We start from the raw sequence: 26734 nt of genomic DNA on the forward strand, positions 1-26734 counted from the left end.
CCAGGTACCCCTATAGATGAGCGAATGTCAGGTGTCCTGGTAGGGTCAGACCAGCTCTCCCCAAGGGCAGGGGGCTGGGTTGGAGACTGAAGGACCCCTACAGGGAGTGCTGGAGTCAGGGAGCTACAATTCTGGGTCCAGGCAAGTCTCCTCACCAGCCCCAGCCTTGGGGTGCTCATCTCTGATGTGGCATGGGAATAGCAAGAGTCCCAACTATCCCGACTCTCCTGGTATGCGGGGTGTCCCCGATGGTGGTGGGGATCCAATGAGGAAGGTGTGTCAGGCACTGAGTGCGGTAGCTGGCCTTTGGAAAGCTCTCCATAAATGGCAATTAAGGCTTTCGTTGAAATTATGATGATGACTGTTGGTTATAATGATTGGAGTGGACAGAAGGCTTCAGTTTTCCTAGGAAGACCTGGTGACTGCCTCCGCCTCAAATTCTGCCCAGAACACCAAGCACTGGGGCCTTACCTCTTTATACAAGGATATGGTAATCCAGTTTGCCCAGGACTTTCCTTGTTTTAGCACTGAGGGCCCCTCATGCCAGGAAACCCCTCAGTCCTAGGGAAACCAAATCAGCTGGTCACACTATCAAGGAGTCTCACTGGGAAGTGGAATCATTCCAAAGTAGCTGGAAAGGTGAAGGCAAATCATACCACGTGCTGGCCAATTCCTGGGGCAGAGAGGTCACAGTGGTCAATGGGCCCAGCCCAAGGCACGAGGACCACTCAATAGAGCGGCATTGTTGGTTCCTGCAGAGAGAGCTGGCCACGCTCAGTGTGGGGTCTGTGCCGAGCCAGGGATGGAGGACGGGGGAAAGGAGGCTCCTGGGGACAATGGCTGAATTGTTCCCACCAAGGAATCAGTCCTCCCGGAGCTGGCCCCAACTGTCAGAAAGCAGCCCAGAATAGAGGTGCATTGTGAATCACAGGCCACGGGCCACATCGGGAGGGAGAAAGCTGCCGGCAGACGGACTAGAACGTGTCCTCCACCTGCCCCACCACCGCCCCGGCCAGATCCCTGTTCCTACCCCAGAATTTGGGGGAGACCCCCAGGTGCTCTGAGCCCTGGGAAAGCTTTGGCTATGTGGCTTCTGCCAGGACAAGTTGGCTTCTAGGCCTAACTCTCCCCTGAGCATCAGTTCAAGTGCAGCCTGGGGCCTGTGGGCGTGGGAGGGCCCAAGTGCTTGGAAGAAAATGTTTGCATGATGCTAATCTATCTGAATCCACTGAGTGATAGGGCCGTAGGGTGCACACTATTGTTTCTGGGTGAGCAGGACCTCACTTTCTATTCTTTGGGACTTTCAGTATCTGAATTTTTCCACCTCATTTCTTGGACTCCTCCCTCCCAAGGAAGGATGAGGTGGGACATGGTTTCCCTGCCTTCTGTTCGGAAACTATTCAATGAAAACTCCTTCATGTCCTTGTAATACAGGTCCAAGCAGTGTTATCAATGGTTACCCATGGTTACTGAGGTTACTGAAGTTACTGAGGCTGTGTCATTTGCATTGACCCTGTGACGTGGGTATCATTATCTCCCACTTAACAGATGAGTAAACTGAGGCTCAGGGAGGTTAAGTGAATTCTCTGAGGTTTTTGTTTTTGTTTTTGTTTTTTTTGAGATGGAGTCTCACTCTGTTGCCCAGGCTGAAATGCAGTGGTGTGATATCGGTTCACCACAACCTCTGCCTCCTGAGTTCAAGAGATTTTCCTGCCTCAGCCTCCCAAGTAGCTGGGATTACAGGCATGCGCCACCATGTCCGGCTAATTTTTGTATTTTTAGTAGAGATGGGGTTTCACTATGTTGGCCAGTCTGGTCTCGAACTCCTGACCTCATGATTCACCTGCCTCAGCCTCCCAAAGTGCTGGGATTACAGGCGTGAGCCACTGCGCCCGGCTCCCTGAGGTTTTATAGCTTGTAAAGCCAGAGCAGTATTTAAACCAGGTCCCTCTGACATTGGAAGTCATAACCACTAAGGGAAGCACCCTTAGTGAGATTTATAACCCTGGTCTAATTCGGCACATTGTCCCACAAGAGGAACCCTCCCAAGCCCTGGCTTCACGGTTTATTCACTTATTTCACATGTTTTAATCAAGCACCTGGTTTGTGCCAGGCTATTCTGGTTACGTGTTCTAACCCTTGAGCATCTGGTTATTAACGATTATCATTGTCGTTGAAAGCACTAAGCTGAGGCTGATTCTGCCCTTCCAGCTCTACAGGGCATAAAGAAATTCCTTCTGGAACTGCATAGGGTCCTATCTCCATGCCTTTACCAATGCAAGTATCTCCTCTCCCCACCACACCCATTTCTGCCGCCCCGCAAAGGGCACCACAAAGGCTGCCTTCCTCTGCTCAAATGCTTCCCATCTCGCCTCCTCTGCCCTCCCCACCCTACCCCAAGTAACCAGATTGGATCTCACCCATAGCTGCCGTTACGACGCTTCCCACATCTGCTGCATCTTATCATCAGCTGAGCACTGCTCTTAGAGAGGCTGCATCTGGACCACCTCTCTCTCCCCGAAGGTCCTTGCCTGATTCATGTGCTCTCAATCTGCCTGAAAATTCCCCCTTGGTCTCTCCCACTGGGAGTGTTGTGGGAGTCATTGGTTCGTTCAGTAGACATTTGTTAAACATGACCATGTGCCAGGCAGGCCCTGGGCCCCACTGGGCCTGTCTCTACCCTCGCACAGGTCACCCACATTTAAAAAGGCTGTGATGAGGCCAAGTGTGGTGGCTCATACCTGTAATAGCAGCACTTTGGGAGTGTGAGGCAGGCAAATCACTTAAGGCAAGGAGTTCAAAACCAGCCTGACCAAGATGGTGACGAAACCCTGTCTCTGCTAAAAATACAAAAATTAGCCAGATATGGTGGTGTGCGCCTGTAATCCCAGCTACTTAGAAGGCTGAGGCAGCAGAATCGCTTGAACCCAGGAGGCAGAGGTTGCAGTGAGCCAAGATCGCGCCACTGCACTCCAGCCTACGCTACAGAGCGAGACTCTGTCTATAAATAAATAAAAGCTGTGATGGAGACGGCAGGGAGCTGTGGGAGCTCCAAGCAGGGCCCCTGGCTTTGTCTCTGGGGGTCTGGGCCGGATTGTTGCAAGTGACACAAACCAAGGCCTGAAGGAAGAAGGGACACGATTGTTTCAGGCAAAGGGGACAGCACAAGTCAAACTGGGAGCTTTCAGGAGGGCAGGAGCACTGGAGGAATCTGCCTTTCCGCCCAGCCACAAAAATGGACAGCCCATGCACTGGCCTTTACACCAACATGGCTTCCATGATATGGAGGGAATTTTTGGTACTAATGGGCACGTTTATGTTTTGTTTATACAAAGGAGATGAGAGCTTGGGATTCAGAATTGGACTTGAATCTGAGTCCCAGCTCAGCTATTTACTGGCTCTCTGACTTTGGACAAGCCACTCCTCCTTTCTGAGATCGGTTTCCTCATCTGTGAAATGGAAACAATTTCATCCTCCCCTGACACCACTAACTGCTCAGCTGGCAATTTCCTATCAGCCATTCACGAGAGAGCGTGTTCATTTTATAGACGGGGAAGCCAAAAGCCAGAGAGGGTGACTGTCTGGCAAAGCGCCACACAGCCAGCACACAGCAGTGCTAAGAAAATGACGATGACTCCTAGCCATGGCCATTCTGGTGGCATTTTCTGCTTGTGCTTTTCTCTCTGTCTAGAGAACAAAATACTTTGCCCTTTTGTCCCCATCAGTGATACCACCCCACTGATCTCTTTCTGATGTGGGTGAGAGTGTGATGTTGGTCCTTTTCCCTCCAGACCCGTTCTTCGGCCAACGCTATATCCACATCCTGGGCCGGCGGAAGCTCTATCATGTGGTCAAGTACACGGGCGGCTCCGCGGAGCTGCTCTTCTTCGTAGAAGGCCTCTGTTTCCCCGACGAGGGCTTCTCAGGCCTGGTCTCCATCCATGTCAGCCTGCTGGAGTACATGGCCCAGGTGAGGGCTCCAGGCTTCCACCACAGGGGGCTACCTCTGGGGGCCAGGGTGGGGCTTTTACCAGTGGGCCATTCCTAGGAGCCCACATTATGCTCCACCCCGCTCAAAGCGCCAAGGGGGTGGGTCCAGGCTAGGAGACCTCGATGACCCCTGCAAAGCCAGCATGTGGCTACCAGGGTCCTCTGAGCCATGCTCCTGGGTCCTCTGAGCCAGTCTCCTTGCTGCTCCTGCTCCCCACGGATTCCCTGTGGGCAATGTTTTCTGACACATTCCACACCTGTGCCCTGGCCTTCCCTGCTCCCTGCCTAGGTCTAAGGCCCAGAGTCCTGCTGATTAGCACAAGGCTCTAAGCAGCCACCCAGGTGGGGTTTGCTGACCACCTACTGTGCGGTCCTACTCTGTACTTCCTGCCCTACTCTGATCCCTCCCCCAACTGTGGGTTATACCATCTCTGACTGCAGGCTGAACCCCAAATCCCAGTTTCAGGTTGTGCCCTACCTTGGGGCCAAGCATCTCAGCTAGCTTTGCTCTTGCTTTCGGGAGAAGCTGGATGAGAAGAAGAGGTCCTGTCCCTCTAGGGAAGCCCGCCTCACTGAGGGCATGCTGTGTGCACAAGAACCTCTCATCATAAAGACCTTTCATCCCCAGACCCTAGTCTCTCAGGCCCACCCTGTTCCACTCAGAAAAAAAGGAAGGGACCTGACTGCTCTTACAGACACAAGAGCCCCTCATTTTTATCCCCAGGCCACTTTGGGAAAGGATACAATGGGTGCTATACAAGGGTGAGGCTGGATCTAGCTGAAATGTATGAGAATGAGCCCTGGCAGCAGACTGCCCAGGTTCAACTCCTGGTTTAACCACCACAAGACACTAGGCAAGTGAATTAAGCATCCTGTTAATTTCTTTAGTTAAGGGTAATATGCCGTACTTTCTCCATCTGTAAGACAGAAAGTCCAAAAAGCATCTGCTGCCTGGAGTGGTTGTGAGCATCCAAACTTGTAAAGTTCTACTTACAAAGCACCCTCAAGCTCCCTGGGAAGTGCAAAAGGCAAAGCTAACAGGATAGAGGACAGGGATGGGGCTTCTGATGGCACCCATGCCCAGGGCAGCCGGAACCCCAGGATCTCTCAACCACCCACAGAGACTCAAAAGGCAGACCACAGCAAGCAAGGCAAGCCATGCAACAGTCCCACCACCTCCACACCTCCCCACCAAGGATGGGGTCCATTTCCTATAGCTTTTGAAAGCCAGTCCCACAAAGGAACCCTGGAATCAGACCTCACTTTCCCTCGGGTTCCAGGCAAGCTGCTTGACCATTCCTTAAAACAAAACAGTCTGTACATAGCAAAACTGACCCAAAACAATGCCAAAATGCCCACACACAAAAAAGGGCAAGGTGCCCAGGGCAAAAACAGAGGAAGGCGAGGGGCTGGTTCAACTGTTGCGTGGGGTGATTTCAGGAAGAGAAGTTTGATAGAACAAGATAGGACAGTGGTTAAGAATGTGAACTCAGCAGCTGACTGCCTGGATGTAAAGCCTGGCTCTACCACTTACCAACCATGTGACCTTGGGCAGTTAGCGGCCCCATGACTCAGTTTCCCCATCTGAAAAGTGAGGATCATAGCAGTATCTACCTCCTGCGGTGGTCGGAATGCAGAAAAGAATTGGCACATGTGAAAGTACTTAGCACAGGCTTAGTGCACAGCAAGTACTCAGGAAATGTATTCACTGTCATCAGTTTCACCCAGTTTGAAAGGCAGGCAAAGAAAGCACCCTGACAAGACCTTTTGACCCCCCACGCCTTGTCTCTCACACCCAGGACATTCCCCTGACACCCATCTTCACCGACACCGTGATATTCCGGATTGCTCCGTGGATCATGACCCCCAACATCCTGCCTCCTGTGTCAGTGTTTGTATGCTGGTAAGGGGTGGCCCCAGCCCGGAGAGGCAGCATGACAGAGTGGCCAAGAGCCGAGTCAGATGGACATGAGTCTAGTTCCTGGCCCCATCACTTACCACTGTGTTACCTTGAGCAACTTTCTCAGCCTCTCTGAAATGCCCACATCATAGAGTCACGGTGAGGATTAAATGAGGCGAAGCAGGCAAAGCATTTATCCAAGATCCAGCATGCGGGGTATACTCTAAAAATAATAGCCGCCATTCTGTTCTCTTGCTTAACCCCCTACCACGCACTTAGCAACCTCCTATGCAGTGGAAATGCAGCTTGTCTGACTCATTCATTAAACGGACTTTTATTGACCACCTATTATGAGCTAGGTCCACAACAGCAAGATGAGAACCAAGGGAGAAAGTGCCTGTGATTAGATGTCTGGCAACCCAAAAGGGACCCCTTGGGTCCTTATATCCATCCCATCTTCATGCCAGGCATAGCTCTTATTTGAAAATCTGTGGAGTCAGAGGTGTAAGGCATTGGGACAGGTGGGGGTAAGAGTTCCCCTCCTCATTTTATTTGTTCATGACCTTGACAAATGCCACATGAATGGGTGGGTTTACTTGGCCTTTGATTCCAGCAGCCTTTATAAAGGTGGCCATGAGCACAGGTGTAGACTGATCTGCCCAGCATAGCCCAGAGATACCAGCTGCTGTCACCATCTCAGGGAGATGACTCTGGCCCCTCCTCACCCTTTCTCTTGGCCTCTCCTTCTTCCCCCACTTTCTCAGCATGAAGGATAATTACTTGTTCCTGAAAGAGGTGAAGAACCTGGTGGAGAAAACCAACTGTGACCTGAAGGTCTGCTTCCAGTACATAAACCGAGGCGATCGCTGGATCCAGGTGAGGAGCCCAGGTCCAGGCTGGGAAGGACATGACCCCGGGGTCAGGCAAAGAAGAGTCGGCTTCATGTAAACTGCCCGGCACCCAGCAGCTCTGCAGATGGAGATTCTTCTGTCAGCTCAAATCTGCACACGTGCACAAAGACATGAACATAGAAGGCAGTGCACTGCAGTGCTGCTTCTTGTAGTAGCAAAAGATTGCAAAGCAACCTAAATGTCCGTCCGTGGAGGACTGAGTAACAGCCTTCCCGGAAATTCTGTACAACCGCTAAAAAGGATGAAGCCAGTCTCTCAATATGGATACAGGATGTGCTTCAAGTTAAGTTGTTACTCAAAGGAAAACATATTCAGGATGCTGTTTGCTATTTGTGTGTTTTGTTTTGTTTGAGACGGGGTCTCGCTCTGTCACCCAGGCTGGAGTGCAGTGGCACGATCTCAGCTCACTTTAACTTCCGCCTTCTGGGCTCAATCAATCCTCCCACCTCAGCCTCCCAAGTAGCTGGGACTACAGGCATGCACCACCACACCTGGTTATTGTGTTTTTTAAAGTGAGGTCTAGGTCATGCACGGTGGATAATGCCTGCATTCCCAGCACTTTGGGAGGCTGAGGTGGGAGAATTGCCTGAGACCAGGAATTCAAGATATGCTTGGGCAACATAGCAAGACCCTGTCTCCACAAAAAAATTTAAAATTAGCCTGGCATGGTAGTGCACACCTGTAGTCCTAGCTACTCAGAGGCTGAGGCAGGAGGACCGCTTGAGCCCAGGAGTTTGAGGCTGCAGTGGGCCATAATCATGACACTGCACTCCAGCCTGGGCAACAGAGTGAGACCCTGTCTAAAAAAAAAAAAAAAAATGGAGCTGATATCGGTAAGAAACCTGTTTGTGATGTGCAGAGACCGCCTGTGGATACCTATGCTGCTATCATCAGTATGAGAGGAGGAGGATGGGGGACCAGGGGACGAGGAACAAGATAGACATTCTTTTTCCTTGGTGCTCCTGTGTTTCTCGAGTTTTCTGCCCATGTGCACAAATTGTCCCTTGGGCTCATCTAACAGCTCTCCTTGGTGTCCCTGCAGGATGAAATTGAGTTTGGCTACATCGAGGCCCCCCACAAAGGCTTCCCCGTGGTGCTGGACTCCCCCCGAGATGGAAACCTAAAGGACTTTCCTGTGAAGGAGCTCCTGGTAAGATGCTTAAGGCCACTTGGGGATGGAGGATGATCCTAGAGACTCTCATAAGACAGAGTGGTCAGGAGACCCTGGGCCACCCTGACACATTCGTCTGCTGCCCAGAGCCTCTGTTTCTCCTCTGCAAAACGGATCACTTGGGATAGCTGCCTCTGAAGTCCTTTCCTGCTCTGATAACTGATGTTTTTCCAAAACATGGAGCGTTTTCTAGTGGGAAATGGGAACTAAGGGAAATAGAGTAAGACCTAGTTCCAGAGGCCCTGGTCCCTGCTGCTGCCCTTCCCCTCCAAATTGCAGCAAAGTGAGTTAAGTAAGTTTCAAAGAAGAAAAAAACACAGTTATGCAATTGTCAAAAATCATGGTTCCGACTTCCAAGTTCATCAGCACCTTGAGGCTATGGTTTTCGGTGCATGTGTGGGTGTGTTTTTGTTTTTGTTTTCCGAGACGGAGTCTTGCTCTGTCACCCAGGCTGAAATGCAGTGGCTCACTGCAACTTCCATCTCCCGGGTTCAAGCGATTCTCCTGCCTCAGCCTCCCAAGTAGCTGGGATTACAGGCATGCAGCATCACGCCTGGCTAATTTTTGTATTTGTACTAGAGATGGGGGTTCACCGTACTGGCCAGGCTGGCCTCGAACTCCTGACCTCAGGTGATCTGCCCAACTTGGCCTCCCAAAGTGCTGGGATTAGAGGTGTGAGCCACTGTACTCGGCCTTGTTTTTTGTGTGTTTGTTTTTAAGCCATCTGACTCCTCCCATTCTGGACGCCATTCTCACTCCCCTTTTAGGCCCTCAACTACCTAGTGTGTGAGGGCAGAACTGAAATCAATCTTTCTTTTGTCTGCACTCTTCTGCCCTGAACACGCTGGGGGAGGTTTGAACAGGGCATGAAACAAGAGACTGGAGTAGGTCGGGGACTTTTCCCAAGGTCACATGCAGGACAGCGTTCCTGTCAGATGCCAGGGCTGCCCAGAGCTGACCCCGTGCCAGGTTCACACCTGTTCTGCCCCACATTCCTAACCCAGTGCCCTGTTCACAAGGAGATGCTAGAGCCAATGGTGTCGGCACAGAGCTTTGGAATGTCAGGCGGACCTGGTCTTGAGTCCTAATTGCACCTCTTTGCAGCCATGTGATCTTGGGCAAGCAATTACCTTCCACAAGCCTCAGTTTCCTCATCTGTAAAATGGGGATAGAAATGATATCAGTCTCACAGAATGTTGTGAAGATTGAAAGCGTTATATAAGACATCAGTGCCATCGCTAAGATAATGACCATTATTCGCTGTTGTTATGGTTATCATTCCCCGGTCCCTGTCCTCAGTGAGCCTATTGTCCACTTTCCCTAATACTGTGAGGAGTAGAGTCAAACCAACCACCAGCAATGGTTGCCACAGGCATGAGAAATGAGGCCTTTCCAGGTCACCACCTGCCTTCAGTATTCCAGGCTGGCCTGGTTCCAAGGCCCCCGGCTGCATTGTTCCTTGAGGCCCAGACCAGGCCCAGCTTTGTGCTGCATACCTGCCCACCTGTATGGTGCTGCAGAGCCCCAGCACCCCAGCCTCGGCAAGCTCCCATGTTGCCAGCTGGGGCCCCAAGGTGAGAAAACGCTAAGCTGCTGCCATCCACCCCATGGGCTCAGCTGTCCCTGGAGCCTCTCAGCTGAGCCGGGATAAGCCACATCCTCCTACTCCACTGGATTTTGTCAAGCAAGCTTCATCCCAAGCCCAGTGCAAGCTCCCAAACAAAATTCCTATATTTGTACCCCAAAAGTCATGAGAGGAATCTTAAATTTCAGGGGCCAATGGGGTTGTGTCTTGTGTGCTAACTCCAGTTTTTTGGAGCTCTGTGTGAAGAAGGGTTCTGAGGCTTCCTCTGGGCTCAGTGGCAAGTCTGGCAGGTTGAGACTGGGTTGAGATGGCATGTATATTCATAGCTGCCACTTTTGCATGTATTGGTCAGCTTCACCAAATAACAAACCAACCCGAAATCTCCATGACTGACAACAGCAAAGGCCTGTGTCTTGCTGGCATTCCATGTTGATTGCTGCTGCTGGTCTGCCACTCTGCTTCTTCATGCCTTCCTCACTCTAGCACTCAAGGTGCCAGAGCAGCCCCAGTCTGGGAAATGCCATTCTCCTAGCACAGGGAGAAGTCAAAGAGTTGGCAGACACACGTGGGGGTTCCTATGGCTTCTGCTGTTCACTGGCATGCATCCCTTCTGCTTACATTTCATTGGCCAAAGCAAGTCATGTGACCAAGTCTGACACTGGGCAGGGAAGTCTATTCCTTTTGTAGGAAGATGCCAGAAGTCACATGACAATGGGTAAGGATGCAAAATTCTCTTACTGCGCAGTAATAATACAAGCTGCTCCCCTTCCTCAGGTTACCTAATCTGGTACCTCTTTATAGATGGGGAAATGAGCCAGACGCAGTGGCTCACCCCTGTAATCCCAGCACTTTGGGAGGCCAAAGTGGGTGGATCACTTGAGGTCAGGAGTTCGAGACCAGCCTAGGCAACCCAGTGAAACCCCATCCCTACTAAAAATACAAAAATGAGGCAGGGGTGGTACTTGCCTGTAATCGTAGCCACTGGGGAGGCTGAGGCAGGAGAATCACTTGAACCTGGGGGCAGAGGTTGCAGTGAGCTGAGATTGCACTACCTCACTCCAGCCTGGGCGACAGAGCAAGACTCCATCTCAAAAACAAGCAAACAACAACAACAACAACAAAACAGATGGGGAAACTGAAAGCGCATAACATAAAATGGGGACTAATCCTGAAATCACCAATATGTATCTGTGCTTGGGAAACAGAGGCACACACAGGAATGCAGATGCCCACACACTCACATTCACACTCCCACTCATTCTCACACACACTGTCACCTGCATTCTCACACTTACACCATCATGCTCACACACTCAGCCTCCCCATGCCCAGGCCCCTGCTCTTTGTTAATCATAGGAAGACCATGGACAACCCGCCTAGAAACTAAGTGCCCACAGACCCAGACTGAAGGTGGTAAAAGAGGGTAGCTGGCTTGGGAGCTGAGGACCCTGGCTGCAGAAGACTAATGCAGGTGTGTGCCCTCTGCCTAGGGCCCAGATTTTGGCTACGTGACCCGGGAGCCCCTCTTTGAGCCTGTCACCAGCCTTGACTCGTTTGGAAACCTGGAGGTCAGTCCCCCAGTGACCGTGAACGGCAAGACATACCCTCTTGGCCGCATCCTCATCGGGAGCAGCTTTCCTCTGTAAGAGAAGCCAGGCTGGGGCTGAGGGCTGTGGGAGTGGGGAGGTCACTGTTTCTCTTTTAGGGTGGCCTGGGTTGCTCACACATGGAGCAAGTGGCTGGGAGAATTATTCCCTCCCACAACTTCCTGTTAAGAGACTGACACTCTTGGAAAGAAAATTAAGCTAACCTTTACATCTTTGTGTGATTTAGGATCTAATATGTAACTAAATAAACAACTCTCTTCCCCACATGGAAAGGCATGTGATGAGATTATAAATCAGCTGGTTGGCCAGACATGGTAGCTCTCACCTGTAATCCCAACACTTTGGGAGGCCGAGTTGAGCAGATCATTCGAGTCCAGGGGTTTGAGACCAGCTTGGGTAACATGGCAAACCCTGTCTCTACAAAAAATACAAAAATTAGCCAGCCATGGTGGCATGCACCTGTAGTCCCAGCTACTCAGGAGGCTGAGCTGGGAGGATCACTTGAGCCTGGAAGGTGGAGGTTACAGTGAATTGAGATCAGGCCACTGCACTCTAGCCTGGGCAACAGAAAGAGACCTCATCTCAAAAATAGGTAGATAGGTAGGTAGGTAGATAGATAGATAGATAGATAGGCTGGGCACAGTAGCTCATGCCTGTAATCCCAGCACTTTGGGAAGCAGAGGCAGGCAGATTGCTTAAGGCCAGGAGTTCGAGACCAGCCTGGACAACATGGCAAAACTTCGTCTCTACTAAAAATACAAGTATTAGCAGGCATAGTGGTAATCCCAGCTTCTTGGGAGGCTGAGGCATGAGAATTGTTTGAACCTGGGAGGTAGAGGTTGCAGTGAGCTGAGATCATGCCCCTGTACTCCAGCCTGAGTGACAGAGAGAGATTTTGTCTCAAAAAACATTAGGCCAGGTGCGGTGGCTCACACCTGTAATCCTAGTACTTTGGGAGGCTGAGGTGGGCGGATCACCTGAGGTCCGGAGTTTGAGACCAGCCTGACCAACGTGGAGAAACTCGTCTCTACAAAAAATACAAAATTAGCTGGGCGTGGTGGCGCACGCCTGTAATCCCAGCTACCAGGAGGCTGAGGCAGGAGAATCGCTTGAACCCAGAAAGCAGAGGTTGCAGTGAGCCAAGCTCGTGCCATTGCACTCCATCCTGGGCAACAAGAGTGAAACTGTGTCTCAGAAAACAAAATTAAATTAAATATTAAATAAATCAGCTGGGGAAGGGAGGGAGGAGTCCAGAAAAGGAAAACTGACAGGTATGAGTGGGAGCATACCAATGAATCCTCAGGAATACCATACTTAAAAGAGGTATGAGCAGATGTAGTCCTGCCCCAGAAATGTGACTCCCTGGCTCCCAGGCCTGTCCATGATTCTCCTCACTCCCTGCCCAGTTGATCCACCAGCCAGTGAAAAGATTCTTCCTTGTCAGGGCAGTCGCTGGGAAGAGAGTGAATACCTTAGGTTCTCATGCCACAAAAGGGCTGCCAGGAGCCTGCAGAGATGGGATCAGCCAGGATTTGGGCACCAGGTTCCTCCGAGTCACATGGGATGCTCAACCTTCTGTGGGAGGCCACTGGCACAGGCAGCGATTGTTTGCCCACTCTTGCCTCCTTCTCCCCCCACTCAGTGGCCACTCATTCACTCAGCAACCATTTCCTGAGCACCAGCCAAGTGCCAGGCCCTGTGTCAGGCACAGGATCCCAAACAGGAGGCCCAGCCCCTGCCTTCAAGGAGATGGCAGAGGTCTCAGGCATGTACATAGACCCTGATGAAATAGAGGGACGTAAAATGACAGAAAGAATGACAGGGAGTCCGGGCAGCCCAGGGAGGGGCCCCCAATCCCCTTGAGGAGCTCAGGGAGGACCCCTTAAAGACAAATATTTACTGAGAACCTACTCTGTGCCAGGCACTATGCTAGGCTCTGGGGATACAGCAGTGACCGAACAGACGAAGTCCCAGCTCTCAGGGAGTTTACAACTGGGTAAGGGCAGTACAGAAAATAAACATGGAAGCAAGTAAATCAATTAGATAATTCTGAATGCTGATACATGCAATGGAGAAGATAAAACAGGGTGACTTCATAAAACATTCCTGGGGACAGGGGTGCCTTAGCTGTTGTTTTTTTGAAGACGTGACTAGAGTTGAGGCTTGGATGTTAAGAAGTAGGCAGCCATCAGGAGATCGTAAAGGAAGCGCATTCCATACGGAAGGAACAGCAAAAGGAAAAGCCCCAAGAGATAGCAAGTGTAGCAGGTGGCTGGAGCAGACAGAACTAAGGGAAGGGAGGGAAGCAAGGGAGGAGGGCCAGCCAGGAGCCAGATCAGAAGCGAATTTCTTGGCCACCCTAAGGAGCTAGGGTTATCTTCAGAGGATAATGGAGAGATCGAAGACCTTGGGGAGTCTAGAAATGAGGAAGGGCTGGCCAGGCATGGTGGCTCATGCCTGTAATCCCAGCACTTTGGGAAGCCGAGGTGGGCAGGTCACAAAGTCAAGAGATCAAGACCATCCTGGCCAACATGGTAAAACCCCATCTCTACTAAAAATGCAAAAAAATAGCTGGGCGTGGTGGTGGACACCTGTAGTCCCAATACTTGGGAGGCTGAGGCAGGAGGATCACTTGAACCAGGGAGGCAGAGGTTGCAGTTAGCCAAGATCATGCCACTGCACTGGCAACAGAGTTAGACTCCATCTCAAAATACAAAAACAAACAAGCAAACAAAAAAAAGAAATGAGGAAGGGCTTTCTGGAGGAGGTGTCTCTTGAACTGATTAAAGATTAAAGTAAGTCCAGGGACAGTGGCTCACACCTATAATCCAGCATTTTGGAAGGCTGAGGCGGGTGGATCACGAAGTCAAGAGTTCAAGACCAGCCTGGCCAACATGGTGAAACCATGTCTCTACCAAAAATACAAAAATTAGCCAGGCGTGGTGGCACACACCTATAGTCCCAGCTACTCAGGATGCTGAGGCAGGAGAATTGCTTGAACCTGGGAGGCAGAGGTTGCAGTGAACCAAGATCATGCCACTGCACTCCAGCCTGGGCAACATAGCAAGACTCCATCTCGGGGAAAAAAAAAAAAAGATTAAAATAAGTGGAAGTTAACGTAGCAAAGCAGCACATGGATGAGGGCAGATCTGGGAGCCCTCCTGTGCCCTAGCCCCCTCCGGCAGGCCAGGTGGGACTCTCACACACAGAATGTGGCCTCCGCACAGTCACAGGCACCCTCGAGGGCTGAAGCCTGGGCTCCAGGCCCTTCATACAGGCCGCAGCTGCAACTAACACCTACTTCTTTCCCCTTGGACTCAAATGCCTTACTGTCTGTGCCAGAGTCTCTTAACCCAACCTAGTCTCCTTCCTAGGACTTCTCTGCTGATGCCACTTTGGGTCCGGGATGGGTCCCAGAGACCAAACTCCTTTCGCAGGCCCTCTGGTAAGGTGGGTAGTTTTCTGAAACTCCTCTTCCTCCCTTCTCCAGGTCTGGTGGTCGGAGGATGACCAAGGTGGTGCGTGACTTCCTGAAGGCCCAGCAGGTGCAGGCGCCCGTGGAGCTCTACTCAGACTGGCTGACTGTGGGCCACGTGGATGAGTTCATGTCCTTTGTCCCCATCCCCGGCACACAGGTAAGCTAGCCCCCTGTGGCTGGAGTGAATGGGGTAGCGGCAAACCCATATATTACCAGCCCCTGCCAGCAGAGGGCAAGAGCTAGGGGAACCAGACAGCATAAAGGAAGGAGGAAGTAGACCAAAGCTGGTTTGCATGTTGTTGCTGTGGTAGGTAAAATTTTAACCCCATAAATCCAAAATGTTAGCATTTCAACATGTAATCAACCTAAAAATTATTAACAAGAGATTTAAATTCTTTTCTCATACTAAATCTTCAAAACCTGATAAGGATTTTTACTCATATGATACATCTCAATTCAGACTAGCCACAGCTCAAGTGTTCAATAGTCACACAAGGCTAGTGGCTACTGTGTTGGCGGTAACACTCTAGAGAGAAACAGAGTATGCACCTGTGGCACTGGAAAGAGGTTCTTTCATTTTCTTATGGGTACAACTTCATACCCTGGAAATTCCCTGCAAATTGCGTGGCTGCTTGGCAACTTGGAGAAGTCCTGTCCAAGGTCACCTTTGGCTCTGAGCCTTGACCTGATGACATTGCTGAGGTAGAGGAAAGGTGAGAAATATTCCTCTGAAGCAGAGAACACCCTCCCCGGCAGCCTTTGCCACTCGGCATTGGGGGCCTGAGGCAATGAGCAGGCAAGGCACTGGGTCCTCAGCACAGGGCCTCCGCCGTGCTCCTTGGGTGCCTTCCCACTGCTGACTCTGTCCCTCTGGACTGTCTCTTGGAGAAATTCCTGCTGCTTATGGCCAGCACCTCGGCCTGCTACAAGCTCTTCCGAGAGAAGCAGAAGGACGGCCATGGAGAGGCCATCATGTTCAAAGGTGAGTGGTCACAGGGCCTTGGCAGGAAGTGGCGGGCTGGAGGCCCCAGAGAGACCCTCGGGAGGGTGGGGCAGATGAGCATTTTGTCCCTGAGCACCCAGCTCCACTTCCCTGGGTGTCTGGCCTGATCCGGGGTTTGCGAGGTCGCCGTGGTGGGAAGACCTCTGGCCTCCTGTGACCTTTGTTGTGGTTGAGTGGACTGTGAGCAGCCCAGAGCTCCTTAGTGTCACCAGCAGTGCATAGCGCATCTTCAAGGCCTAGTGTATACTTTAAATGGCAGCAGACCCAGTGGAGGGTTAAATGGTTGAAAACTGACATGCAGCTAGGTCTGGTGGCTCATGCTTACAATTCCAGCACCTTCGGAGGCTGAAGCAGGAGGATCACTTGAGGCCAGGAGTTCGAGACCAATCTGGGCAACATAGTGAGAGCCCCATCTCTATAACACCTTTTTTTTTTTTTGAGACAGAGTTCCACTCTTATTGACCAGGCTGCAGTGCAATGATGAAATCTTGGCTCACTACAACCTCTGCCTCCCAGGTTCAAGTGATTCTCCTGCCTCAGCCTCCCAAATAGCTGGGATTACAGGCATGCACCACCAAGCCCAGCTAATTTTTTGTATTTACTAGAGATGGAGTTTCGCCATGTTGGTCAGGCTGGTCTCGAACTCCTGTCCTCAGGTGATCCACCTGCCTCAGCCTCACAAAGTGCTGGGATTACAGGCATGAGCCACCACACCCAGCCTCTCTATAATAAAAATTTTGAAAAAGAAAAGAAAACTGATGCGCAGTCTGCATTCAAGGAGCTTGTATTTTAGAAAGAGAGACAGAGAGAAAAATAGATACAATACAATTTAGGGACAGGAAGAAAAGTGGACTTTGGTGGGCAAAAGGCATATGGTCAGACATCGTGGTTGTCAGCCCAGGAGTGAGACATGATCTTCTACATTTGGACATTCACATAATTGGGACATACATAGATGGAATGAGATTTGCATTTGAATTAATCACGGAAAGAGGGAAAGATGATCAGGTGGAGACAGCCAGCCAGGTTACAGACACCATGCCAATTCCTCATACATTTTTTTTTCTTTTTCAACTTCTATTTTAGATTTAGGGCGTACATGTGCAGGTTTGTTACCTGAGTATATTGTGTAATTTGGGATATGAATGATCCCATCACACAAGTACTGAGCATAGTAGCCAAGAGTTAGTCATTCAGCTCTTTCCCTCCTGTCTCCCTCCCCACTCTAGTAGTCCCCAGTGTTTTGCTGTTGCCATCCTTATGTCCGATACCTTTTTATGTGATAAAATATACCTAATCTAATATATTGTTTGTTTTTCTTTGTTTTGTTTTGTTTTATCTGAGACAGAGTTTTGCTCTGTCTCCCAGGCTGGAGTGCAGTGGCGCGATCTCGGCTCACTGCAAACTCCACTTCCCAGGTTCACGCCATTCTCCTGCCTCGGCCTCCCAAGTGGCTGGGACTACAGGCACCCGCCACCACGCCCAGCTAAATTTTTTTTGTATTTTTAGTGGAGACAGGGTTTCACCGTGTTAGCCAGGATGGTCTCGATCTCCTGACCTCGTGATCCGCCCACCTTGGCCTCCCAAAGTGCTGGGATTACAGGTGTGAGCCACCGTGCCTGGCCTACATTTGTTATTTTAACCATTTGTAAGGGCACAGTTCCAGGACATTAAACATATCTACAATGCTGGCTAAGCATCAGCGCTCTCTATATCCATTATACTTTTTTTTTTTTTTTTTGAGATGGAGTCTCGCTCTGTCACCCAGGCTGTAGTGCAGTGGTGCGATCTCAGCTCACTGCAAGCTTCCCCTCCAAGTTTCAAGCCATTCTCCTGCCTCAGCCTCCTGAGTAGCTGGGACTACAGGAGCCCGCCACCATGCCTGGCTAATTTTTTGTATTTACTAGAGATGGAGTTTCGCCATGTTGGTCAGGCTGGTCTCGAACTCCTGTCCTCAGGTGATCCACCTGCCTCAGCCTCACAAAGTGCTGGGATTACAGGCATGAGCCACCACACCCAGCCTCTATATAATAAAAATTTTGAAAAAGAAAAGAAAACTGATGCGCAGTCTGCATTCAAGGAGCTTGTATTTTAGAAAGAGAGACAGAGAGAAAATAGATACAATACAATTTAGGGACAGGAAGAAAAGTGGACTTTGGTGGGCAAAAGGCATATGGTCAGACATCGTGGTTGTCAGCCCAGGAGTGAGACATGATCTTCTACATTTGGACATTCACATAATTGGGACATACATAGATGGAATGAGATTTGCATTTGAATTAATCACGGAAAGAGGGAAAGATGATCAGGTGGAGACAGCCAGCCAGGTTACAGACACCATGCCAATTCCTCATACATTTTTTTTTCTTTTTCAACTTCTATTTTAGATTTAGGGCGTACATGTGCAGGTTTGTTACCTGAGTATATTGTGTAATTTGGGATATGAATGATCCCATCACACAAGTACTGAGCATAGTAGCCAAGAGTTAGTCATTCAGCTCTTTCCCTCCTGTCTCCCTCCCCACTCTAGTAGTCCCCAGTGTTTTGCTGTTGCCATCCTTATGTCCGATACCTTTTTTATTGTGATAAAATATACCTAATCTAATACATTTGTTTGTTTTTTCTTTGTTTTGTTTTGTTTTATCTGAGACAGAGTTTTGCTCTGTCTCCCAGGCTGGAGTGCAGTGGCGCGATCTCGGCTCACTGCAAACTCCACTTCCCAGGTTCACGCCATTCTCCTGCCTCGGCCTCCCAGTGGCTGGGACTACAGGCACCCGCCACCACGCCCAGCTAAATTTTTTTTGTATTTTTAGTGGAGACAGGGTTTCACCGTGTTAGCCAGGATGGTCTCGATCTCCTGACCTCGTGATCCGCCACCTTGGCCTCCCAAAGTGCTGGGATTACAGGTGTGAGCCACCGTGCCTGGCCTACATTTGTTATTTTAACCATTTGTAAGGGCACAGTTCCAGGACATTAAACATATCTACAATGCTGGCTAAGCATCAGCGCTCTCTATATCCATTATACTTTTTTTTTTTTTTTTTGAGATGGAGTCTCGCTCTGTCACCCAGGCTGTAGTGCAGTGGTGCGATCTCAGCTCACTGCAAGCTTCCCCTCCAAGTTTCAAGCCATTCTCCTGCCTCAGCCTCCTGAGTAGCTGGGACTACAGGAGCCCGCCACCATGCCTGGCTAATTTTTTGTATTTTTAGTAGAGACAGGGTTTCACCGTGTTAGCCAGGATGGTCTCAATCTCCTGACCTCATGATCTGCCCACCTCGGCCTCCCAAAGTGCTGGGATTACAGGCGTGAGCCACCATACCCAGCCTGTTTTTTTCTTAAATTACTTTTGTCACTTTTCTGCTTGGTATCCACTCCCGCAGCTGGTTGATACTTACATGACTGCCCCTCAGATCCAAAGACAGTGCTCCTGACTGTCACTGATGTCTAGGACAGACAAGACCAATTTAACACCACTACCCTTTTTAAATTCCCCATCAATGGGAAGTTTGTTCTTGGATTGGCAAGCTTGAGTCCTGACTTTCTGGAGGCTTCCTCTCTAATATTAAACATACCCTCAAAAACCACCCGTAGGATATAGGGACCATTATTTTTGTACAAATAGGGACAAGCAGTGCCCCAGATTTCTCCTTGTATTTTAGAAAGAGAGATAGAGAGAAAATAGATATAATGCAGTTTGGGGACAGGAAGAAAAGTGGACTTTGATGGGCAGAAGGCATGGTCAGACATCGTCGTCTTCAGTACAGGAGTGAGACATTATTTCCTGGACTTAGACATTCACATAATTGGGACAGACATAGAGAGGATGCGCGGATGTGCAGTCAGCAGAGACTGGAAGCACACAGGAGACCTAGAGAGGAAGGCGAATCAGGCGATGCCAAAGAGCCAGGATCTCTGCTGGATCAGAGCCCACAACATTGGGGGAAAACACATCCCTTTAAAAGATGATAAAAACTACAGACTTGGCCGGGTGCGGTGGCTCAAGCCTGTAATCCCAGCACTTTGGGGAGGCCGAGACGGGTGGATCACGAGGTCAGGAGATCGAGACCATCCTGGCTAACATGGTGAAACCCCGTCTCTACTAAAAAAATACAAAAAAACTAGCCGGGCGATGTGGTGGGCGCCTGTAGTCCCAGTTACTCGGGAGGCTGAGGCAGGAGAATGGCGTAAACCCGGAGGCGGACCTTGCAGTGAGCTGAGATCCGGCCACTGCACTCCAGCCTGGGCGACAGAGCGAGACTCCGTCTCAAAAAAAAAAAAAAAAAAAAAAAAAACTACAGGCTTGCCCTCCAGAAAAATTTTCTGAGGAGGAAATTTTTCTGGAGGAATCAGACTGATCTGCACACCAACTCTGCTGCTTGCTAGATGTAAGACCTGGGACAAGTCACATAACTTCTCTGTGCCTCAGTTTCCTCATTTTTCAGGGTAGTGACTACCCCATAGAAATGTGGGGAGGATCCATGAGTTAATTCAATGTAAAGCATTTAGAAGAGTGTCGGCCACATAGTAGGTGCTCATTGAGCATTAGGCATTACTAATCAAGCTGGAAGCCATATAAGCCATCCTGTGGTATGGGAGCCAGACGCAGGCCACTCCAGAGCAGCAGCCAAGATGAGGCAGTTCTGGAAAATGGGAAGGGTGTCCCCTTTGGCCATGCTGCTTCTGCCACATTCATGCTGGTCAGCTGCTCATCCTTAGGAGCAGACTCTAGGTGGGAGAACCAGGGGGCTACTTGTACTACCCCTGATCCCACTGGCCGGAGTGAGAGCAAGGCAGCTGCCACCACTGTCCTGGCTCAGATGTCATAGTCAACTCTGGAGAAAAGAGTGTGTGCTGCCCTTCCCAAACGAGGGGGCCTGATTTCTCCTGGGAATGCCCTCCTGTGATCCAGCCTGTCCCCAGCCCCATCTCCCCAGTCCTGGTCCAGCAGTTAGCCTAGGGACTAGAGGGTCTTGGCAAAAAGGAACACCCAGCCTGGGTATCTAAAGCTTGACCATCCCCTGTCCTTTGACCCCCGCAGGCTTGGGTGGGATGAGCAGCAAGCGAATCACCATCAACAAGATTCTGTCCAACGAGAGCCTCGTGCAGGAGAACCTGTACTTTCAGGTGAGGGCAGGGCAGGGGTGCAGGGCCAGAGGGCCCCTGGGAGGGATGAGGCTCAGGCCCTCACATCCTTGGGCCTTCCGTAGAGAATGGCCGAGGGCTCAGAAGCTCCTGACCCGGAGCACAGCAGCACAGGGAAGAGCCTCTACCAGCATTCAGCCAGCCTCCTTGCTTTACTTCTGGGCTAAAGTCCCGGGGTTAAAGGAGTGCCAAATTGTGCCGCCCCCTCACTTGGGACTAGGACCATGGGCAACTCACTAAGGCTGTCTTTGGTTCTCTCATCTCTAAAAACGGGATAATAGGGGCCACACACAGTGTCTCATGCCTGTAATCTCAGTACTTTGGGAAGCCAAGGCAGGAGGATTGTTTAAGGCCGGGGGTTTGAGACCAACCTGGGCAACATAGTGAGACACTTGTCTCTACAAAATAAATCAATAAATAAAAATTGTGGCCGGGCGTGGTGGCTCATGCCTGTAATCCCAACTCTTTGGGAGGCCGAGGCGGGCAGATCACCTGAGGTCAGGAGTTCAAGGCCAACATGGCCAACATATTGAAACTCCATCTCTACCAAAAATACAAAAATTAGCCAGGCGTGGTGGTGCGTGCCTATAATCCCAGCTACTTGGGAGACTGAGGCAGGAGTCTCATGCCACTACACTCCAGCCTGGGCAATGGAATAAGACTCAGTCTCAAAAAAAAAAATTAAAGGGGGATAATAATAGCATCTATATCACAGGGCTGGGGCTTAAATAAGCAGTCTATGTAATTTCCTTAGAAGTACCAGGCACATGTACACATTAGCTTTTGTTATTACCAAAATCATCAGTGTTGGGTGGCCCGAGGGGTCACTGAGGTGCTGTGTGGGAAGCACTTAGCACAGGGACCGGCTCTAGTGAGTGCTGGGGAAATGGCAGCTGCTGCTCTGACATCTGTGACCATCTTCTGTCCTGAACCCTGGTAGACAGGGCCGGGGAGAGGCTGCAGAGGTGCCCACTGAGTGCTAGAAGTCTCTCTGGAGTGCCAGGGCCCCTGGCCTGGTGCTGCAGACAGGGATGGGGTTGACAAGGTGGCAGGTGTGTGTCCCCCTCACCTGCATGCCCTCCCTCCTTTCTCCTTCCCAGCGCTGCCTGGACTGGAACCGTGACATCCTCAAGAAGGAGCTGGGACTGACAGAGCAGGACATCATTGATCTGCCCGCTCTGTTCAAGATGGACAAGGACCACCGCGCCAGAGCCTTCTTCCCAAACATGGTGAGGCCCTGCGGACCCCAACCCTTGCCCCATGCCAGTATAGGGCAGCCACATCCAGAAGGACCCCTCAACTGAGGCTGTCCAATGGGGAGGCCCAGGTCCCAATCCTGGCTGCACTGCTGTGTGACCTCACCTCAGGCACTCGCCCTCTCTGGGCCTCCATTTCCTCCTAGGGGTGATACGCTCGTCCTAGCTGCTTCACTGAGATACTGGGAACCCTTTTTCTTAACAGATAGGAAAGTGCTGTGCAAAAGATTAAAAGTCCTTTATGTACAGGAGGGATTCCTGTTACACAGAGGAGAGTCTTCCATAACATAGAAAGAGGTTAGAATAATACATATGCACACATGGACACATATATACACACATGCACACACATAAACACGTGCATGCGTGGACACATATACATACACGTGCACACAGAAACACGTGCACGCATGAACATATATACACACACACAGAAATACACATGCACACACAAATGCATACATACTCATGCATGTGTGCACATTCATACACATGTACATGTACACACTGATGCGTGCATATATAGCCACGTATATATACATGTACAGACATGTGAATGCTTTTGCACACATGTACATACAGAGGCAGATTGCCTGGTTTTCCGCCTCAGCTCTGCCATTTGTGAGTGACTTAGACCCGCTCCGTCCCTATCCAATCACAGTTACTACTTCACAGGTTGCTGTGAGGGTTCAGTGAGCTTAGGAAGGGCACGTATATAGTAGGTGCTCACTAAATGGAAGCTGTTACCATCACAATCACCCATCACAGGTGAACATGATCGTGCTGGACAAGGACTTGGGCATCCCCAAGCCATTCGGGCCACAGGTCGAGGAGGAGTGCTGCCTGGAGATGCACGTGCGCGGCCTCCTGGAGCCCCTGGGCCTCGAATGCACCTTCATCGACGACATTTCCGCCTACCACAAGTTTCTGGGGGAAGTCCACTGCGGCACCAACGTCCGCAGGAAGCCCTTTACCTTCAAGTGGTGGCACATGGTGCCCTGACCTGCCAGGGGCCCTGGTGTTTGCCTCCTTCCCTGAGTTCTCCAGACCCCTCACATGCCCAGAGCCTTCTGCTGACATGGACTGGACAGCCCCGCTGGGAGACCTTTGGGACGTGGGGTGGGATTTGGGGTATCTGTGCCTTGCCCTCCCTGAGCAGGGCCTCAGTGTCCTCTGAAGCCATCCCCAGTGAGCCTCGACTCTGTCCCTGCTGAAAATAGCTGGGCCAGTGTCTCTATAGCCCTCACATAAGGAACAAAACAAAACACAGCAAACCATGTGCCCAAACCGTTCCCCAAAGAATTTTGAGTCTCTAGTCTGACACTGAATGAGGGGAGAAGGGAAAGAGATTCTGGGATCGCCAGTTCTTCCAGCAGCCATGCTCTGAAAATCAAGGTAGAATCCATGGAAAGGGACCCCAGGACCCCAGGACCCTAGACGTATCTTGAACTGCCATCATCATTTCAAATCCACCTCCCTTAGGGTTTCCAGGTGGCCACCTCCAATTTTTCATTCCTTACCAATCTCTCAAATCCTCTTGGCTTTCTCTCTGCAGCATGGACACTGCTGGCTAGTCCTCCCCATTCCCTGAGGGTCCAGTAAGTTAGCTTAGAACCTTCCTGGAAATATTTCATCTGAGCAGGTTTCCCCATGTGTGGGATGCTCCTTTTGCCTCATCTGTCTCATGGATGCAGGTTCCCCCACGTGCATGGGGATTTCTCCCCAGACCAGCATACTTGTGGCCTGAGAGTTCAATGTGTAAAGATGCCCCTGGTCAGCCATATCCACCTTCTCTTGCCTGGTCCTTGATTCTCTGGCCAGTCCCTGACCTTCCTCCTCCCACTGCCTTGATTTTCTTCCTTTTTATTCCTGATGCCATCTGTCCAGGCAGCTAGACAAGAACTTGTTCACCAGCAGCCAGAATCAGGCCTTTCCCGGGGCATAATAAGTGACCAGCCCCTCCTCCCCAGACATCAGATCCAACACGTAAGGACCCTGGCCTGCCCTCCAGCCCAACAGCCAGTTCTGGGTCAGCTGCCAGCTTAGGGGTGGTTTGATTATTCCATTGAAATTCACCAGTGCATTTGCCAAAGACCGTCTCATTTGGACATATCCAGATTCATTCCTGGCTCCAAGTGAAAAGACTCAATTTCAATCTTTAAAGGTTCCTTTAGGGCCAGAAAAATAAATGAATTATAATCCCATTTTGAAGAACCAATTTATAACCAATGAAAAGGTTATAATGTAATTATATTCTTGGAGGAACAAGATTTTCATTTGGGATTATTTCTTTCAACCATTCAACAAACATTTTTGTATGCCCCTAAGCGCCAGGCATGGCATTGGGCTCTGCAAACACAGTGGTTAGTAGCAATCTGGACCTGGTCCCTACTGGCATGGAACCCATCAGTCCCCAACATGCAAAGTTCACATGTAAAGGCCAGCGCCTGCCCCTTCAGTGATGCGTTCTTTAGAAATGCCAGCCCACTATATTCAGAAATCCATCCTCAGGGCACAAAACTTCCAGCAAGTCACTGTCATGGTGAAATGGGCGGTGAGAGGGGGTCTTTTTTAAACAGCTCTCCTTCCCATCTAGCTGGCCAGTACCCATCCAGTGAGTCCCCAGAGCCTCCAGAAGCTGTTGCCTCCTCTCTGGGGACAGCCACTCCTGCCTTTGGAGGCCAAAGCCCCAGATCTCTCCAGCCCCAGAGCTGAAAACACCAAGTGCCTATTTGAGGGTGTCTGTCTGGAGACTTAGAGTTTGTCATGTGTGTGTGTGTTTGGTTAATGTGGGTTTATGGGTTTTCTTTCTTTTTTTTTTTTTAGTCTACATTAGGGGGAAGTGAGCACCTCCCACGTGCAGACAGTGTGTCTTTATAGATTTTTCTAAGGCTTTCCCCAATGATGTTGGTAATTTCTGATATTTCTGAAGCTCCCAGGACTCACACATCCTTCCCATCTCACTTGCCCACCCAGTGTGATGACACTCGGTGTGGATGTACCCCTGTGGACTCATGGCTCTTCCCCACCCCCACTTCCTATAAATGTAGGCCTAGAATACTCTTCTCTGTTGCAAAACTCGGCTAAGTTCCTGTTTCCACCTTGATGTTGAAATATCCTATGTAAGAGGGCAGGGGGTGTCGTGAAGATGGCAAGAAGAACAGTTTCAAATTTCTGGAAAAGAGCCTGTGGTAGAGAGCTAAAGATGTTTAGGGAAGAGCTCGACTAAAGAACAATGAAATAAATGGTCCAAGGGAAAGTCACATGGCTGTTGGTGTGATGTTCTTTGCTGCTTCGTAGACACGGCCTGGAGTGAGGCAAGCCACATACCGGGCCTTCCTGGTCCTGCAGCCCCTGCTGTTCTGGGCACGGGGTCTGCGCTCTCAGCATAGGCATCTCGAGGGTTCGGAATCCCCCACACACTCAGTGACTGCATATTACATGGCCACCCCCGAAGGTGAAGCCCAGTACCTGCAATAAAGTCTGACCATGTTGTTCTGATGGGGTTCCCCGGGAGCAGACCCTGAGATGAGCAATTGAGAACAAGTGATTTATTAAGAAAGGGCCGGGCACAGTGGCTCATGCCTGTAACCTCAGCACTTTGGGAGGCCGAGGCAGGAGGATCACTTGGGCCCAAGAGTTCCATACAAGCTTAGGCAACATAGTGAGATCCCCATCTCTATAAAGAATTTTAAAAAATAGCTGGGCATGGTGGCACATGCCTGTAGTCCCAGCTACTCGGGAGGCTGACGCAAGAGGATAGATTGAGCCTAGGACGTGGAGTCTGCAAGGGGCCATGATTGTGTCACTGCACTACACTCCAACCCACATGACAGAGCAAGACCCTGTCTCAAAAAGAAGAGCCTCCAGGAGAAACCAAGATGGGAACTGGGGGAGCAGGCCAAGGAAGGGGAAGAAACCATACAAGAGTGTGAGGTGAAGCCTCAGACTGATCCTGGAGAGCTCTGGAGCATAAATGGCACCTCTGAGCTGTCCTGTCTGGAGGCTGAGTCTTTGTCCGTCTGCACCAGTCATTGGCTGTGGGGACTCTGGCCCTCTCAATGGGCGAGGGGGTACCAGGAGCTCACAGACACCATCTAAAGATCACAACTGGGATTAGGAGGAAAGTCACAGGCTGGGGGAATGGGCTGCCACAACCAGAAGAGGGTCTGGGCAGGGCACCAGCCATGTCCACTGCTCTGGTGATGCTGTGTTCTTTTAATAAAAAGCTATTACACACAAGTATTTGTGATTTGACCCATGGTATGAAAATCCATACAACATAACCGGATCTAACAGGGTCTTTGTGTACAAACTCCTGAGGCCCTAAAATGGAGCCACCTGATTGGTTGCTGAGTCTAGAAGCTGCTTCCAAGTTCTTTGGGAGACACCTGGGGCCCTTCTCACTCCTTAGTCCCATCTTGGGCTTCTGGACAAATGTCTTGGTGCCATTGTTTTAAAGAGGCCACTGCAAAATGAAAATCACTGGTTGACTTACTCCCAGGCTTAACCCAGGGGACCAGGCCTCTGAAATCCCCTTTCTGGGGGTTTGTTTTGTTGTTTTTTTGAGACAGTCTTGCTCTGTTGCCAGACTGGAGTGCAGTGGCATGATCTTGGCTCACTGCAACTCCAGCTCCCTGGTTCAAGTGATTCTCCTGCCTCAGCCTTCAGAGTAGCTGTGATTACAGGCA

General features: G+C 50.4%; 1 protein-coding gene across 1 annotated transcript in view; it reads left to right on the forward strand.

Annotated features, from left to right (window-relative positions):
- The window catches only part of PADI2 (peptidyl arginine deiminase 2), a 54295-nt gene extending 28989 nt beyond the window's left edge, over positions 1-25306 (forward strand). The window contains exons 7-16 of the mRNA XM_033228120.1: positions 3792-3970; positions 5790-5893; positions 6655-6766; positions 7844-7951; positions 11048-11199; positions 14655-14799; positions 15531-15624; positions 20684-20769; positions 21888-22016; positions 22812-25306. Of these exons, the coding sequence (XP_033084011.1) occupies positions 3792-3970; positions 5790-5893; positions 6655-6766; positions 7844-7951; positions 11048-11199; positions 14655-14799; positions 15531-15624; positions 20684-20769; positions 21888-22016; positions 22812-23045 (1343 nt within the window). The 3' untranslated portion in view covers positions 23046-25306. The remainder of the gene's footprint in view (positions 1-3791; positions 3971-5789; positions 5894-6654; positions 6767-7843; positions 7952-11047; positions 11200-14654; positions 14800-15530; positions 15625-20683; positions 20770-21887; positions 22017-22811) is intronic.
- The last annotated feature ends 1428 nt before the right edge of the window (positions 25307-26734 follow it).

Source organism: Trachypithecus francoisi, unplaced genomic scaffold (genome assembly GCF_009764315.1).
Source record: "Trachypithecus francoisi isolate TF-2019V2 unplaced genomic scaffold, Tfra_2.0 Lachesis_group12, whole genome shotgun sequence".
NCBI classification, from domain to species: Eukaryota; Metazoa; Chordata; class Mammalia; order Primates; family Cercopithecidae; genus Trachypithecus; species Trachypithecus francoisi.